General features: G+C 46.9%; 1 protein-coding gene across 1 annotated transcript; it reads left to right on the top strand.

Moving 5' to 3' along the window:
- The first annotated feature begins 1,627 nt into the window (after window positions 1-1,627).
- On the top strand, window positions 1,628-13,755 carry map7b (microtubule-associated protein 7b). The gene is made up of 20 exons (XM_068754055.1): window positions 1,628-1,682; window positions 4,764-4,934; window positions 5,068-5,145; window positions 5,543-5,706; window positions 6,298-6,415; window positions 6,669-6,770; window positions 7,182-7,292; window positions 7,847-7,942; window positions 8,957-9,076; window positions 10,029-10,201; window positions 10,894-11,033; window positions 11,238-11,455; window positions 11,589-11,745; window positions 11,851-12,019; window positions 12,111-12,215; window positions 12,308-12,358; window positions 12,435-12,468; window positions 12,572-12,668; window positions 12,746-12,921; window positions 13,745-13,755. Exons 1-20 carry the CDS (start codon window positions 1,628-1,630, stop codon window positions 13,753-13,755), a joined length of 2,346 nt encoding a protein of 781 aa, XP_068610156.1.
- The last annotated feature ends 771 nt before the right edge of the window (window positions 13,756-14,526 follow it).

Here is a 14,526-nt window from a genome sequence, read left to right as displayed (position 1 = left end):
GGGGAGAGGGCTGTCGGGGTGACACTGCCCACCTCCATCCTCTGCCGGCCGCCGTCTTCCCACCCACCACTGCGGGATGGGATGGGTGGAGCTGGGTGAGTTAGCCACAGTTTTGATGCTTAGCATCAGGGGAGGGTGATGCCAGATAGGAGAGGACGCGAGCGAGGCGGAGCTGGAGGAGTTGGACTCCGGGGGAACAAGTGGAGTCAGAGGAGCGGAGGCAGCCGTGCAACGATCCGTGCACTCTTCACTATCACTGAGGAAGAGGAGTGCCAAAGAGGGAGATATGCCTGCGGGAGGAAGAAAGCAGGTATGGAGAGGAACGAAATTTCTGACAGCAGAATGACTGATTTAAGCTCTTTAAATGTGTGAGAATATAAATATCTGCATCAGAGTAGTGACTGGAGCAGCGATGATAACCAGCCCCGAGAGGCTCACAGAAGACAAGTGTGTGTGTGTGTGTGTGTGCAGGGGGGGGTCACATTATCAGGGTCACCCATTTCTGTTTAAAATGCTACACGTAATGTCTTATAGTGCCGTTACAGTATGAATATGAGCCGCTGAATATTAGATTTTTTTTTTTTATTATTATTTTTTCTTCTTTTTCTCTTTTTTTTTTTTTTCTTTTCATTTTTTTTATTATTATTATTTATTTATTTTTTATATTTTTTATACCTTGTCTGCATTCGTGCTCCACAGTGACGTAATATTTGAGTATACGTACTCTCCGAGCCATAATTCAATCGTACTTTAAACTTCATTGTCATATTATGTCATCATTTCTTGGATGGGCGTGTAATATTAATATGAATAATTCATATTTTAGAGATCTTCCCAGCAGCTCCAACTACCGGTACATGGAATTGTCCAGCACCTGCTCTGCAGGCCTTGGTTGACTTTAGTGTTTAGTTTAGCATTAGCATCAGCTAATCCTCTCAGGCCGTAGAGGAAGGCAGGAGCCACGCGGTGTTGCATGCGTGCGATACGCTCGGCCCGGACAGCGCAGCATTAATCTCAAACTCTGAACATTTAATCTGACCGGCAATGAAGGCAGATAGTTTGGGGGTGGGGAACGTGTTCACACACACACACACACACACACACCCACACACACACGGCAACAGCATTATAGGAGGGAGGAGCAGATTAAACAGTCATCCTCTCCCTATGTCTCACTCTCTGTCTCTGACACACACACACACACACACACACACACACACACTTGGGGACAAAAGGATGGTGGTTGGAGAGTCTCCACAACCTGTCACCGCCAGTCGTCTTTCAACGACCGTCACTCTGTCAAATCCTGACCCCTCCTTCTCTCATTCTCTGTACCGGAATTGACTCTTGGGTCGTATTTTGGATATCGATGTTTGGAATTTCTTCTTTTTGCTCCATCCGTTGTGCCCCCCCCCCCCCCCCCCCCCCAGCGCACCATGGACTTTGGCTTTGGGCTTATCTTGTGTTGGATGTTTCAGGAAGTGCTGCCCTCTGATCCAGCTCGTGTGAGTGCGGCACAAACCTGGGGTTAAACTGGTCTCATCCTGGGATTGGCGCCCTGGAATCATGAACCAGAGTTCAGGTAGAGACGTTTGATCCTGGGACGACTTCACACTTTGGGAGGCATATGAAGCACAGGTTGAACGAGATGCAGGGTACACAAGTACGGTTCAGTGCAATCTGTAAGTTTTGGTTTTCTCTCCAGCACGTTGGATTTGAAATGAAATGCATCGTTTGATATTGGAAGTATAAGAATTAAAGTTAAAATATATTTGGAGTCACTAATGATAAAATGAGTGTTTTTATACATGGTCTCCTTTGAAAACTCCAAAAACCTTTTCATGCCATTAGTTCTATTTAATTCCATTATCTTGAATTTTGCAGCGTCGTTTCCCAATGCATTTACTTGGTTGATGGAATACTGTGGAAGCTCGCATATAAATTTCACATAATTTGTGGGGTCAGGATCTCCGGAGGTTGACTGTGGGCTGAATAAGATGTCCTCAGTGTGTTTGTAAAGGCTCCTTAATGACTGTTTGCTCGCTGCTATTTAAGCTGTGTTTGCTTAATGGCTTCAGCAACAGATGGACGCAGATGGAAGAGGCGGGATGGGAGATGGTGAATGGGAGTGGACGTAGGGTAAATCAGAAGCCTAATGCATGGAACCAGGACGGAGTTTCATTAACATTCAACTCATTCATTCATCTCATCAACTGAGTGCATAAAAATAAATCTCCTACAAAGTCACCTGTATGCACATACAGTAGATGACTTCATCTGTTTCCTGAGGTCTGACAGCCTTAGAGATGACGTGATTTCTCCTCAACCTACTTCCACATTTCTATTCACTGCTATAATAAGCGTCAAAGTTTCTCACATAATGAAATGACCAGTCGGTTTCTACAAGTCGTTCCTAAACTAGCACAGTCTGCGATAAAGCATGCCCTTTGCCCTCAGCCAACCTCTTCTATGTACAGTCAGTGTATCAATATTTCATTATTTTCTATTTATTGGCTTCGTCAGGAGGGTTATCGGAGGTTATCTGGATTTGCTTGTCTGTCTCTTCTCAAAAATGGTAAATTATTAAATGGTGTGGGCCCAAAGAAGAGTGCATTAGACATTGGTGGGTGATCAGGATCATTATAGGCCCACAATGTACAATGGTCCTGATTTGCTGCCTGCTCGATTTGTTTCGGAGTGGGAGGAGTGCCACGGGTGCATTATTAACGTCCATTTCACTGAGAGAATGTTGTGTGTCATGGTGCAGATGTTGTGATCAGGGGATGTACAGCAGGAAGATCACTCACCATAGAAAGGCGTGATGCGGATGCTAGTAACAGCTGTTACACATGCTTTATTGCATTTATGCACACAGGCCTGATTTCATTGCTTTCCCGCATCACACGTATTCTCCATCTGTCCTGGTTTAGCATGTATTACTATTTCCTGCTGCAGAGTCCCATATAATACTGTTATGTGTTGTGAATTCTTTGTCTGGAGCATGAGAGCCTTCTAGTTTTCTTATGTGTGTGTGTGTGGTAGACTTTACAAAAAATGGGAACTATAGTTGCATTATTGGAAGCTTTTTTTTGTCCCGCCATTCACAAATTTCCAGTGTAGCATTTGATAGCAGCACAATATAATGTTCTCTGTATGAGGCAAACTTTTGATCGTAGTGCAAGGATTGTAGTGAAAGGATTGTAACCCGACCCAGCCGAGCCTTTCCTGTTGTAACAATAGCCGTTTCAAAACCAGTCCCGAGGCTGTTGGAGGGTACACACTGTTAATACCGGTACTTGTGCACACACCTCTCTAGATGTCCCATAAAATGTGACATGCAATACTTCTGCAGCTATGACCTCATTTCTTTGTCCGATATGTTCTTTTGTGAAGCGTCCATAAAATTGTCAGAGCCTCAAGGTGGAGCTTAGATTCATTCCACTTTCTGCAACATGCCACAACATAGAAAATAAGTCTGGTTGCTTTTGCTGGATGCGGAGATACAGAAATGATTCCTACCGGTAGTGAAGCAAACTGTGGAGGAAACATCCATGGCCTTTATTTGTTCCCAAACATTGATTACTGTAACTTCCAGGATTTTTTTTTCCTGTTTAGTTTATGGCACACACAGCTCACACTTTCGTCCAGCACGGGGGACCGGCTTCATTTAGATTGTCCTTTTTCTGGGACAGATCTCCACGGAGAAGTAACTTCCTCCCTCCTCACCGAAAGGCGGCGTTAACAATGCATGTACAATTCCTCCGGTTTAAGTTCTACACGCTTTATGAAACCCTCTCCCAACTCAGAAACCCATTGGATAAGGCTGACTATTTAATTGGGTCAGTCTTAGCCGTTTCTGCGTCACTCCGGACATGAAGCTCTGCGTCTTCTGTCCAGGAGGCCGACCTGAAAGTGCTGACTCGCTGTGTCTGATGGTGCCATTAATCAGTAGCCTAGCTAAGCGGAGTGGAAACGCTGCAACGCGCTAGGAACGTTTGAGAATACAGCGAGCGCTGTATAAATAGATTTAGCTCACTTTGCTTCTCGTCACGCTGAAGTGAATCCCTGTAAACGGAGCTGCACTGCAGCACCTGGAGAGTCAGGTTGAAGCTAGGCCACGTAGCATTTGGTTAGCGTGTCCTTTTCAATCTTTTTCATTCACATCACTAAATAACTTGCCCCTTTCAAGTTTTCTTCTTTACATTTGTACGTTTTCGTGCTTGTTTTGATATCTACGTCGTGGACACACGTGAACACGGTGACGTTTTACCAGGTCTCAAATTGGAGCACTTACATGTACGAGTGTCTGAACTTAAACCTCCTTGCTGGCTCCCATTCAGGCCTGCAACGACACAACACATGGGAAAAGTTTTCTCAAGGTCTGCATCTATGATGTTTAAAGAATAAGCATTACCGGAGGTTGATCAGTGTCAATGATCATTCTGTTTTTATTGATTTTAAAGCTGATAATGAGAGGACACCAAGGACCCCCCTTTCACTAAGGCCTGATTTACCTGAGCCTTATTATGAAACCGAGTTGTAAAGGTGAATAGATTTGAAGAACTATAACAGTATCCTCATATTGGAAGTTATACTTAATTCATTGTAACTCAGAGGTGTGGCCGATTATGCGCACATTTGACACACAATTTTTAGCATCAGAAGTCTTTAAATCTAAGCGATGAATCTTCCTAATCTGAATTTGTGTTTCCCCTTTTTTGCACATTCTTTAGTGTCTCTTGCTTGTCTTTTCTTCGTTCCAGTGTCTTACTCGCAGCATAGATCAGAGGATGGCACAGCGTCTTCAGCCACCTGCCCCGGCTCAGTGGGCTCTGGACAAACCTTTACTCCCACCTTGACCTCCACCCCGACCCCGACCCCGACTCGCACCACCGTGAGCAGCAGCCCGATTAGCAATGGCGCCACCAAAACAGGTGGGCCGCGCTGGGATGCCAGTTTCGCTTTACTTAAAATGACTGCAATGACAAAGCAGTGGTTCTGCTTTCTTCAGCCTTTCGCTCTTTTGTGAAACTTCACTGTTTAACTGTCGTTTTTTTTTTGTCGCAGAGTCATCGCTGTTCAACAAGATTGATGAGAGGCAGCGATTGGCCCGCGAGCGCCGCGGAGAGCACGAGAGGCAGAATGGTGTGTACCCAAAGTCTGCATGTTGCGTTGTGTTTCACCTCTCACTTTCTTCACTTTGTCGCACGCCCCTCGAGACATCATGGCAGACCGTCGCTGGTTACCGTGAAGGGCCCTTTTCTGAGGCTTTACATAAAGTCCACGCTGAAGCCTGTTGCACTCTGTTGCCATGGCACCGGTTTTACATAATGGGTCAGGCCACACGACAGGGTTACAGGAAGCTGATATTTTGAATGTATGCTTCCATGCGAGTGTGTGAGACGTGCCGCATCAAATGGGTTTTTTGTACGAGCACAAATCACAATCCTGTGGCTCACATGTGACTGAGGTCACTGTAACCTCTGTGTGTGTGTGTGTGTGTGTGTGTGTGTGTGTGTGTGTGTGCCGCCCCACGCCGCAGCTATCAAGGAAGTCCAGTGGCAGGAGCGTGAGGAGCGAGCCAAGCTGCATTATGAGAAGCACCTGGAGGAGAGGAGGAGAAGGCTGGAGGAGCAGAGGACGAAGGAGGACAGCAGGCGGGCTGCCGTGGAGGAGAAGCGACGGCAGAAACTGGAGGAGGACAAGGTCCGACAGCCCCTCGCCAACAGGCTGATTAGCAATGACACGGACCGCGCCTCGTTAGCCGGTTGGAGTTTGAACTTCAGTCATTATTTCCTGCTTTTACTCGTTATGTATTTTAAAAGAACGCCCATTTGTGAATGGTACGTTCCGCTGACCGGAGGGATGCAGTGGTTCCTTCTGGTCAGCGCAACCTGAGGGAAGCAGACGCTACGCTCTAATCAGAGGGTTGAAGGAATGAACAAGGGAACACAGGCGAGTCAGTGAGCCGCAGCACGACTAGCGCCCGGCGCGTTGTTTCTTTCCAGAGGGGAAACCTTGGCAGTCGACCTTAAAACGACCTCTGCATGATTCTGATACCTGCTCGCAGATTAAGGCAAAATGCTGCAAAAAAATCTGTAAAAGACCGTGACATGACCAAATATCTACATTTCCATAACCTTTATTTATGGACACCTGCCTACAGAACGTAGAAGTGCTTTCGCTTTCGCTTTCGCTTTGAGCAGCAGGCTAACGGCAGCCGTTGCACGGGGCGGCGATGTCTGACTCGTTCTTACTGCCTGCTGACGTGTATCGCCGGCTGCTTTGTGACCAAAGGCTCGTAACGAGGCGGTGATGCGTCGGACGGTGGAGAGGAGCCAGAGAGCCAAACAGAAGCCCAACCGGTGGTCCTGGGGAGGGACAGTGCACCCCAACACTCCAAGCACAGCAGCCGGTACGGTAAACGTCAACAGCCTTTCACAAGCAGCCATTACACTATGTCGATGGGCTGTCCCTGGCATCCGACTGTGCGTGTCGGTATTTCTCCGCCCTGTTTGTACTGGAACTTTTCAGATCCCCTGCCGTCTGTTGATTCTGCTGACTCACACCCTTGTTCCACCTCTCTCCTCTCCTCTCCTCTCCTCCCTCTCTCCCCCTCTCCCATCATCTTTGTTTCTCGTTCGTCGTCCCTCGCCCTCCTGGTCCAGGTTTTGTCGAGTCGGCTTTCCTCTGTCCGCTCGACCTTGCCGGCCTGGGGCACGTGCAGAGTGCTTTCAGTCCCGACCACAGATACGGAATGACCTCCCACAGTGAATATTAATGCGCCGTGCCAGTTAGCCGGCGAGCATTAGGCTGCTAGCTCTAGCGCCGTGGCTGCACGGCACCGTCTTAGCTCGCCGGCTTAGTGTAAATGTAGGCCGATGGGTGGCGAGATTAGTTTTTAGCTTGCATGTAGCGATCCATATGTAAAGAGCGGTTATATCCGGAGACACAGAATCATTCTTTCAAACCATTTTAGTTTAACTTCTAGATGATTTTTATTTAGAAACATTCAGCACTAGTTCATTTCACACATCTTGCTTGACCACAATAGATTACTCCCTTCATAGTGAGTCCTTTTCTCCAGCTCCTCCTTCCTGTTCCTGTTCATGATCCATGTTTCACATGTTATTACCTTGCTTTTTTGTTGTTTTTTTAAACATCATCTCCTCTGTTTCTAGGTGCTGACAGGCGCTCCGTGTCCACAATGAATTTATCCAAGCACACAGATTCTGTTATTACCAAGCGCCTCTCCAAATCCTCAGCGACGCTCCTGCACTCGCCAGACAGAGGTAGAAGAAACAGACATATTTTCTACAACGTCCACTTAATGGCCGACCTTAGACAGCAGCTTGGCTTTTTTTTTTAGATGCGGCTACGGAAGCCTAAATGCTGCTTCTTTCTTTTCCTTAACGAGATGTGACACTTATATGATGGAGTGTTTGTTTAATCCACACAAAAGCTCCAGTGTATCATTGACAAGTTGTGGTTTTATGAGAGTCCTGATGCCACTGGGTGTTTACGGTCCAGCTGTCTCTGTGCCCAGTCAAGTAGTAGCCCATCACTTTATGTCCCTAAGATTACCGCTTGTTATTTTTACACCTAAAACGTTTGTGTGGCAAGTTTATTCAGTTACCTTTAGCTGGAACTGGGCCAACTGCCTAAACTAACATCCTGTCTGCTGTCTTTATTCAACTAACAGATATGAGAGCGGTTTTGTTCCCCCCCCCATCTCACTCGTGATCAATACTAACTGTCTATTTTTTTTTTTGTGTACCGGTACATATTCTATGCCCTATTTATGCACTCAGATTACGTTGTGTTGATGTTTATGTGTTGCTGACAGGCTTACGGATGAGAACAGCCTCCTCCCCTGTCATTAACAAAGCTCAGTCCAAACCCCACCTGCACCAAGGAAAGAACACCCAGCACAAAAACACAGGTGTTGTCTGTTTATTCTGCAGTTAGGTCCAACATGTTATTTTCTACACACGCATGTTGTGATGTAAGAAGATCATGGGCTGGAAACCGTTGGAAAAACTCCAAACAAAAGAATTCCGATTATCATACATACGGAATCATGCTCTCTGCAGTACGAACAGTATGCAGTATAATCCAGTGTCCACTCAGTGCATGTGCACGCCTTTGCCCTTCAGTGTGTTCGTCAGTGGGATCAACATTTTTCACCCCTCCAGCGTGACCCCCCCCCCTTCTCTAATCCTTGCAGGATAATCTTTTTGTTTTTCTGGGAACACTGTGTGCTTTTTTTTAAATGTTAGAAAGAAGCAAAAACACATAATTATTGGCATGAAATCTAATCATGTGGCGAGTTATATACTGCTTAGACGTTCATCGAGCGCGACGCAAATTCTGAAACCATTTAGAACTTGGAAAGTACTGTGGGTACAACACTACGAGCATACAGTATCTTCACCTGTCACTGTAAACCTGCACCCACTGTGCGCCACTTTATTATCAGAGCAACCAAGACAGCATGTTTTGGCTGATAAGCTCCTCACTCTCCTTTAAATGGCAAATCAGGTTATGATTTAACTGTTGCATTAACTTTATACAACGAGCCGGCATCCCTGCCCGGTCGCTGATGATCCTGCACGGCCAGGTAGCCTAACTCACTCGCATCAAAGTCCTTTTCTTAAAATGTGCATGCATTATGTTATGAACACCTCCCCCCCCCCTCCCCTTGTGTGTTTGTTCAAGGGTTGTGTGTCACTCTGGTGTGTTTGCCTCGTTACATAATTAACAAACTGGTGCATGCAGGGGAAGGCGTGCACGACTACCACTTGACTCAAACCTTTAAACCTCACCCTCAGCGGCTGTGCAGCGTGAGGAAAGGGCTTTGTGATGAATTCAGTAATTATGTATCATGTACTTTAGGACAATCAGTAGGTGGTTTAAACTTTCAAAGAAACCTGTGTGTGTGTGTGTGTGTGTGTAGGCCTGCGTCGTCTTCCCTTGACGCCTTGGGAGAGCAATGTTGTGAACCGTTTACAGCAGCCCACACACTCCTACATGGCTCGTAGCCGCAGCGCAGCGAGTCTGTCTGGAGAGCAAACAGGTAACGTATGCCGTTCACACAATCCTCTTTAAAGCCTTCTTGTGGTTCCTGAGGACAGCAGCCAGGGATGCAGGACGGGTGTAGCACACACACACACACACACACACACGACCGAGCGTATCACGGCTCATAGTGTCACTTGTATGTCGGTCTCTTGAGCGGTTTCAGTTGTTAACATCACAGCGTCTGAGACTTATTTTACTAGTCGGCATTAGACGCTCAGAGCCGACACACACACACACACACACACACACACACACACACACACACAGTTGGATGCAGGTAAGCTGTTCACACAGTATTCCTCTGGTTATCATTTTGTCTCCCTCTGCTGTCAGGTTTTGTGTGTTACTGTATTGTACTCACACTTTAGTTTTTATTGCCTGCAGTGTGTGAAAGTAGCCTTTCATGTGTTTTGCTTGCATTCTCTCTTCCACTAAGTTGCTCTTCCTGTCTAATGCGTGTGTAGTTTATTCTGACTGACAGTAGACATGCTTCCACCACTGGGGATTTTTAGAGCTGGGATTACTTTTCTAAACATTTTTCGATGTGGACTCTTAGTTTTAAACATGATCTTTTTTTTTTTTTTCTTGATCAATCAAGTTTACCAAGCCACTCTCTTAAAAGTGTATCATTACATGAGATATCATTCCCAAGTGATGATTGCAGTATCAGTGTGCTTCCACTCAGTAGCACTAATACCTTCTCTCTCTCTTCTTCTCTATTGCCATCTCTTCTTTCCATCCCTCCTCATCCTCCCCTGGCCCTCCTGCTCGCACATCTTTCATCCATTAACTCATCTCTCATCCTCTTTTTCATTCCTTCATCTGTCTTCCTTCGAACTCCCCCTCCCCCCCTTTAATCAAACCCTTGCTGACGTTCCATAAACCCTCTCGCCCATCACACACCTTCCTCTGAACACTTTGACACGTCACCTGGTGCATCACTGTAGCCGTGCCTGTGTGTCCTCGCTCAGTGTCCTGCCAACCCATGGGCTCCATGTCCTTTAAGGCCCTGCAGGCCCAGCAGCTCCCCCGCTGCCGAAGCCACGAGAGGAGCCTCGGCAGGGAGGCGGCCTCGTCTTCCTCAAAGACGGTCCGCAGGAGGACCACTGGCTCCACGCAGGTGGGTCGTTCGGCGGCGCTGCATCCGGATGTCTGCAGATAATAGCTCCTTGTATTTGCTGTCATGTTTCTGACATTGTTGGATTTATTGTGATCTTGTGCCAGATGAATATTCTTCCATTCCATCTTTTTCACGCTGATTATGTCACACTCGGTATATCAGAGTGTCTGTGTGGCTCTGCTTCACACGCCTCTTTTTTTCCATTTGATCCATCTGCCTGCTTCTGTGTGACAGTTTCAACGGTGTGTGTGTGTGTGTGTGTGTGTGTGTGTGTGTGTGTGTGTGTGTTGCATGGTGTCGTCTGGTCTTTATGTTCCACACTGGGACCCGGACACACACACACTTGAATAATGCAGGCCTGATCCAACCTATCAGTGATCAACCAGCTACAGGTGTCGACATGCTTTTTGCCGTAGTTAATTATTCATGTACATTAATATTTTCCTCAAACTAACTCCTATAAACATGAGTTGATGTTGTTTTTTTATGTTGCCGTCCTGGTTTTGTGCCAACGGTTGCACACAGAAGGACGTCTGGGTCTAATCCTGTTGTGTCTCCTGTAACGCCTGATTACCTCGTGTGGCACGGAGGACACTTCATGTCATCCGAGAGACGATGCCGTTCTGGTTTACCGGAGTTCTTGTTAACGTCCTGCTAATTTGGATTATTTCCTGTGTTTCCTCTTCGAATAGCACAAAGACGGGGACAATGTCAGGAAGTCGTGGAGCAACCTTTCACTCCCGCTGACCCCCGTTCTGACTTTGCCCCCCAACAAGCTCTCCTCCTCTGTAAGCAAGCGGAACAGCAAAGCGACTGCGACCCCTTCTGGCAGGTAGGAGAACAAACGCAGGAGAAAAGAGATGCATAAGAAGGTTTGTGACAGATTACGGTTCTGGATTACCGGGAACAAGCGTACGTGTGAGGTTCTGGACAACGTTTGTATTGAGTGACACGTTCTCACACCATGTCTGTTTTATGACTTGTAAAGCAAGGGAAGATATTAGCAGCTGAAGGCTGCTTTTCTTCCTTCACTCAGATCTTCACAAAAGTCAACAGAGCGACCTCCGACCCCCAAGCTGCTTAAGCGTCTGGGGCCAGAGGCCCATGGGAACCTTCGACCTATCAAGATCACATCTGAGAGCCCCCAACCCACTGGAACCCAAGAAGAGGAGGAGGGAGAGCAGGCCCTCAGTCCTCTTCAGCCTCGGCCTCAACCATTGGGTCAGAACAAGCCGAGCGGCGAGCAGGCAGCAGGTCAGTTACCGCATTCCTTCATGCTTCATTCATCGCCGGCTGTTTGTTTGTCCGCCCGACTGTTAGCAAGAGTACTCAAAATGTTCTGGATGATCTTGATGAAAGTGTCCGGAAATGTTGGGAATGTTACCAGGAGCACGAAGGGCAAGCAGTCCTCCAGCCTACAGGCCCTCGGCAGGCACCACAGACCGAGAGGAGGCGAGCCGCATCCTGGCGGAGAACCGTCGACTGGCCCGCGAACAGAGGGAGCGAGAAGAAGAGGAGCGGAGGCGTCAGGAGGAGCAGGCGAGGTACCGTGACCTTGAAATAGTGCGATCTATGAGGGTGCATGGCGATGGTGAAGGTTAGTGAAGAAGGTGTTTGTTTCGACATACAACCCCCCCCCTACTGGCCAGGTTAGCAAAGGAGGAGATGGTTCGCCGCAAAGCTGAGGAGCGAGCGAAGAGAGAGGAGGAGGCTCAACGTCAAGCAGAGGAGAGGCGAATGAAGGAGGAGGAGGAGAGAAAAGAGGAGGAGGAAAGGCTTCGGAGAGAGAGAGAGGAAGCAGAGAGACTTCAGAAACAGGTCAGAGAAGGTTCCCTTCGTAAAATGACCCTGGAGTCCATCAGTCTGTTAATAAAACAAGCGTGTGTGTGTGTGTGTGTGTGTGTGTTAGAAAGAGGAGGACGAGTCTCGACAAAGAGAGGAGGCAGAGCGACTGAGGCAGGAGAGGGAGAAACACTTCAAGCAAGAGGAAGCAGAACGCTTGCAGAGAAAAAAGGTGACGCGTTCAAACGCATTTATTATTATTATTATTTATTCCACGATGTTCCTCACAGACGCAATGAAAATAAAAGTCCCTTTTCCCACCAGCGTCTGGAGGAGATCATGAAGAGAACGAGACGCTCAGAAACGGCAGAGAGGGTAACGGCTAACATGTTGGATCTGATCACCATCGAGAACGATGTTGTTCCTGAATGCTTCTCTTTCACTCCTCTAGAAAGTCGTTCTTGACAGGAATGGAGACGACGCAGGTAAAACGTGCTGTTTTATTATATGCAACATCAGCCCGTCTGAAATCCACAATCCTTTCCCATGGAGCGGTTTCTAAGTGCCGTCTCTGTTTTCTCTCAACAGCTGCTCCAAGTCCGCCTGCAGTAACCGTGTCGCCGACGCACAACAGCGACCCGCATCGAACCCTCAGCGACGCAGCGCTGAGCCGTCCTGACCAGAGGTCGTCTGAATCGTCACGTTGCTTATCTGACTGCAGTGAGGCCGCATTTATAGCAAAGCTATTTTCTTTATTTCCAGGGAGAACGGGGAGTTTGAAGAGGTGATTGTACTTCCATCACGTACCAGACTGTGTCCCCCCGAGGGAGAAGAGCAGCAGCAGCAGAAGGAGATAGCTCCTCGTGTGGCCTTCATGGAAAATGGTCTCCTGAAGCCTCTCGGTGGGCTCGAGGGTATATCAGTCCAGCAGGAACCAGGTCAGTCAGCATCCTCACTCGGGTTTGGCTTTAGCTCTGATCATCATATCTGATCTGATGGGAGTTGATACCGCAGGAAACATTGCTGAACTTCCAGTGAGCCTATGAAAACACTTGATGTCAGTGATGTCATAGTGATGTCATCAAGGTTAAGGTTGAAACAGGATCCTGCGTTACAAGATTGTGGCGTGGAAGTTGAAAGACTTTCCAGGACATCAGAGTCGAATCAAAAGTTTTTCAGACACATGATCCAAGTGGAATATCTTCGTTACCGATATTGTATATTTAAGCACTTAGTGCCCTCCTCTAACAGAATACTATACTATACTAGAGTAATACGATACTAAAATATGTCACCCAGAGCAAGAATGGAGCTGTGCACTTAAACTTTATATTTGTTTTACTGCTGCTCGTCGTCTTTATTACACGCTTTCTCGTTTCTCTTACCATTCTGTAATTCCTGTACCTCCGGCCTCGTCTCACACACTCGCGTTTTGTACTCTGCTCAAACAAGACCCAAGTGTACACTGACTGAGCCCATTCAACACCGGCAACCTCCATTATATTATAAAAAAGAAAAAGCCTTGGGGAAATGCTAGCTATGTAACTGTAGCCTTATAAAACGGCAACGCAAAATGGAAATTGCGTTGGAGCCACCAGACACCGTCCGTTACTTTAGCGTTCTCACCAGCGGCGCAAACAGCTTTCAAAGTCATTTTGGAATGAGCCGTTTCTACAAGCCTATTGCGAGGCTTGTTTTCCATGGTCTTCATAACAGGTGATGATTTCCGTTGTTGTCCTTGTTTTTTTTTGTTTTTTTTAGATGTTGCTTGATCCCCTGTTAGACCGTGATGGATCCATGCCAGGAAAGGAATGAGATGGTCAGAGAGGCAACAGAGAACTTCTCTAAAGGGCTCGCAGCATCACAGACACAAATGTTGCCGCCCTCTTATGACAGAAGGAGCAACGCGGCCAATGTTGGCATCGCCATGATCTCCTTAAAGAATCTCCAGGCAGGTTGCGTCTCTCGGCGACCCCCTCTGGGAAACGGGCCCGCCTCTCTCTCTCTCGCTGCCCATGGTTCTGTAGCATTCTGTGCATTAATATACTCCCCAATCGGAAGCCAGTGTCCTGAAATCACTGAATGCTCATTTCATGTCGAGTGTTTCAGCCATGATACTTGAAGTTGTCGTTTTTCCTGTTGCTGTGGGACAGACTGTAATCTGACAGAATAATCTACAGTGGAAGTCTCACAAGCCGCTCTGTTAGGTTCCGTGATGCTTCTGATTCTCAAGTGGGAATATTTCTGTAGGTATTTTACAGAGGAGATGGGATGTAGGAGTGATATCGGTACAGTAGTATTACCACTACAACAATGTCTTGTAATGTATTTTTGATCTTGTATCTAAAGTGATTTAAGCCTAGAGGTTAATATTGGGGTGAGACAAGGGGTTGGAGCTTCAGGAAGTTAAAGTAAAATAAGAAAGATATTACTATACTGAGAATTAGGTTGTAAAATACTGATTTATTTTTGTTTGTCCGATTGTATTTAATTGCTGTACAGACAAAATGTGATTGTTTCTTCCTTATCGTCACTTTTTCAAA

The sequence above is a fragment of the Brachionichthys hirsutus genome, chromosome 20 (genome assembly GCF_040956055.1).
Source record: "Brachionichthys hirsutus isolate HB-005 chromosome 20, CSIRO-AGI_Bhir_v1, whole genome shotgun sequence".
In the NCBI taxonomy this organism is placed as follows: Eukaryota; Metazoa; Chordata; class Actinopteri; order Lophiiformes; family Brachionichthyidae; genus Brachionichthys; species Brachionichthys hirsutus.
The sequence above is the reverse complement of the archived record's forward strand: the minus strand, read 5'-3'. Positions and strand labels throughout refer to the sequence as shown.

What these genes read in the sequence shown, in the direction of transcription:
- map7b (XM_068754055.1), top strand. Translation starts at nt 1,628, where the DNA reads ATGAAGCACAGGTTGAACGAGATGCAGGGTACACAAGTACGGTTCAGT. An exon ending in ATACGGAATGACCTCCCACA is followed by an intron (nt 6,771 to 7,181) that starts GTGAATATTAAT and finishes CTCTGTTTCTAG; the next exon opens with GTGCTGACAGGCGCTCCGTG. An exon ending in CCTGCACTCGCCAGACAGAG is followed by an intron (nt 7,293 to 7,846) that starts GTAGAAGAAACA and finishes TGTTGCTGACAG; the next exon opens with GCTTACGGATGAGAACAGCC.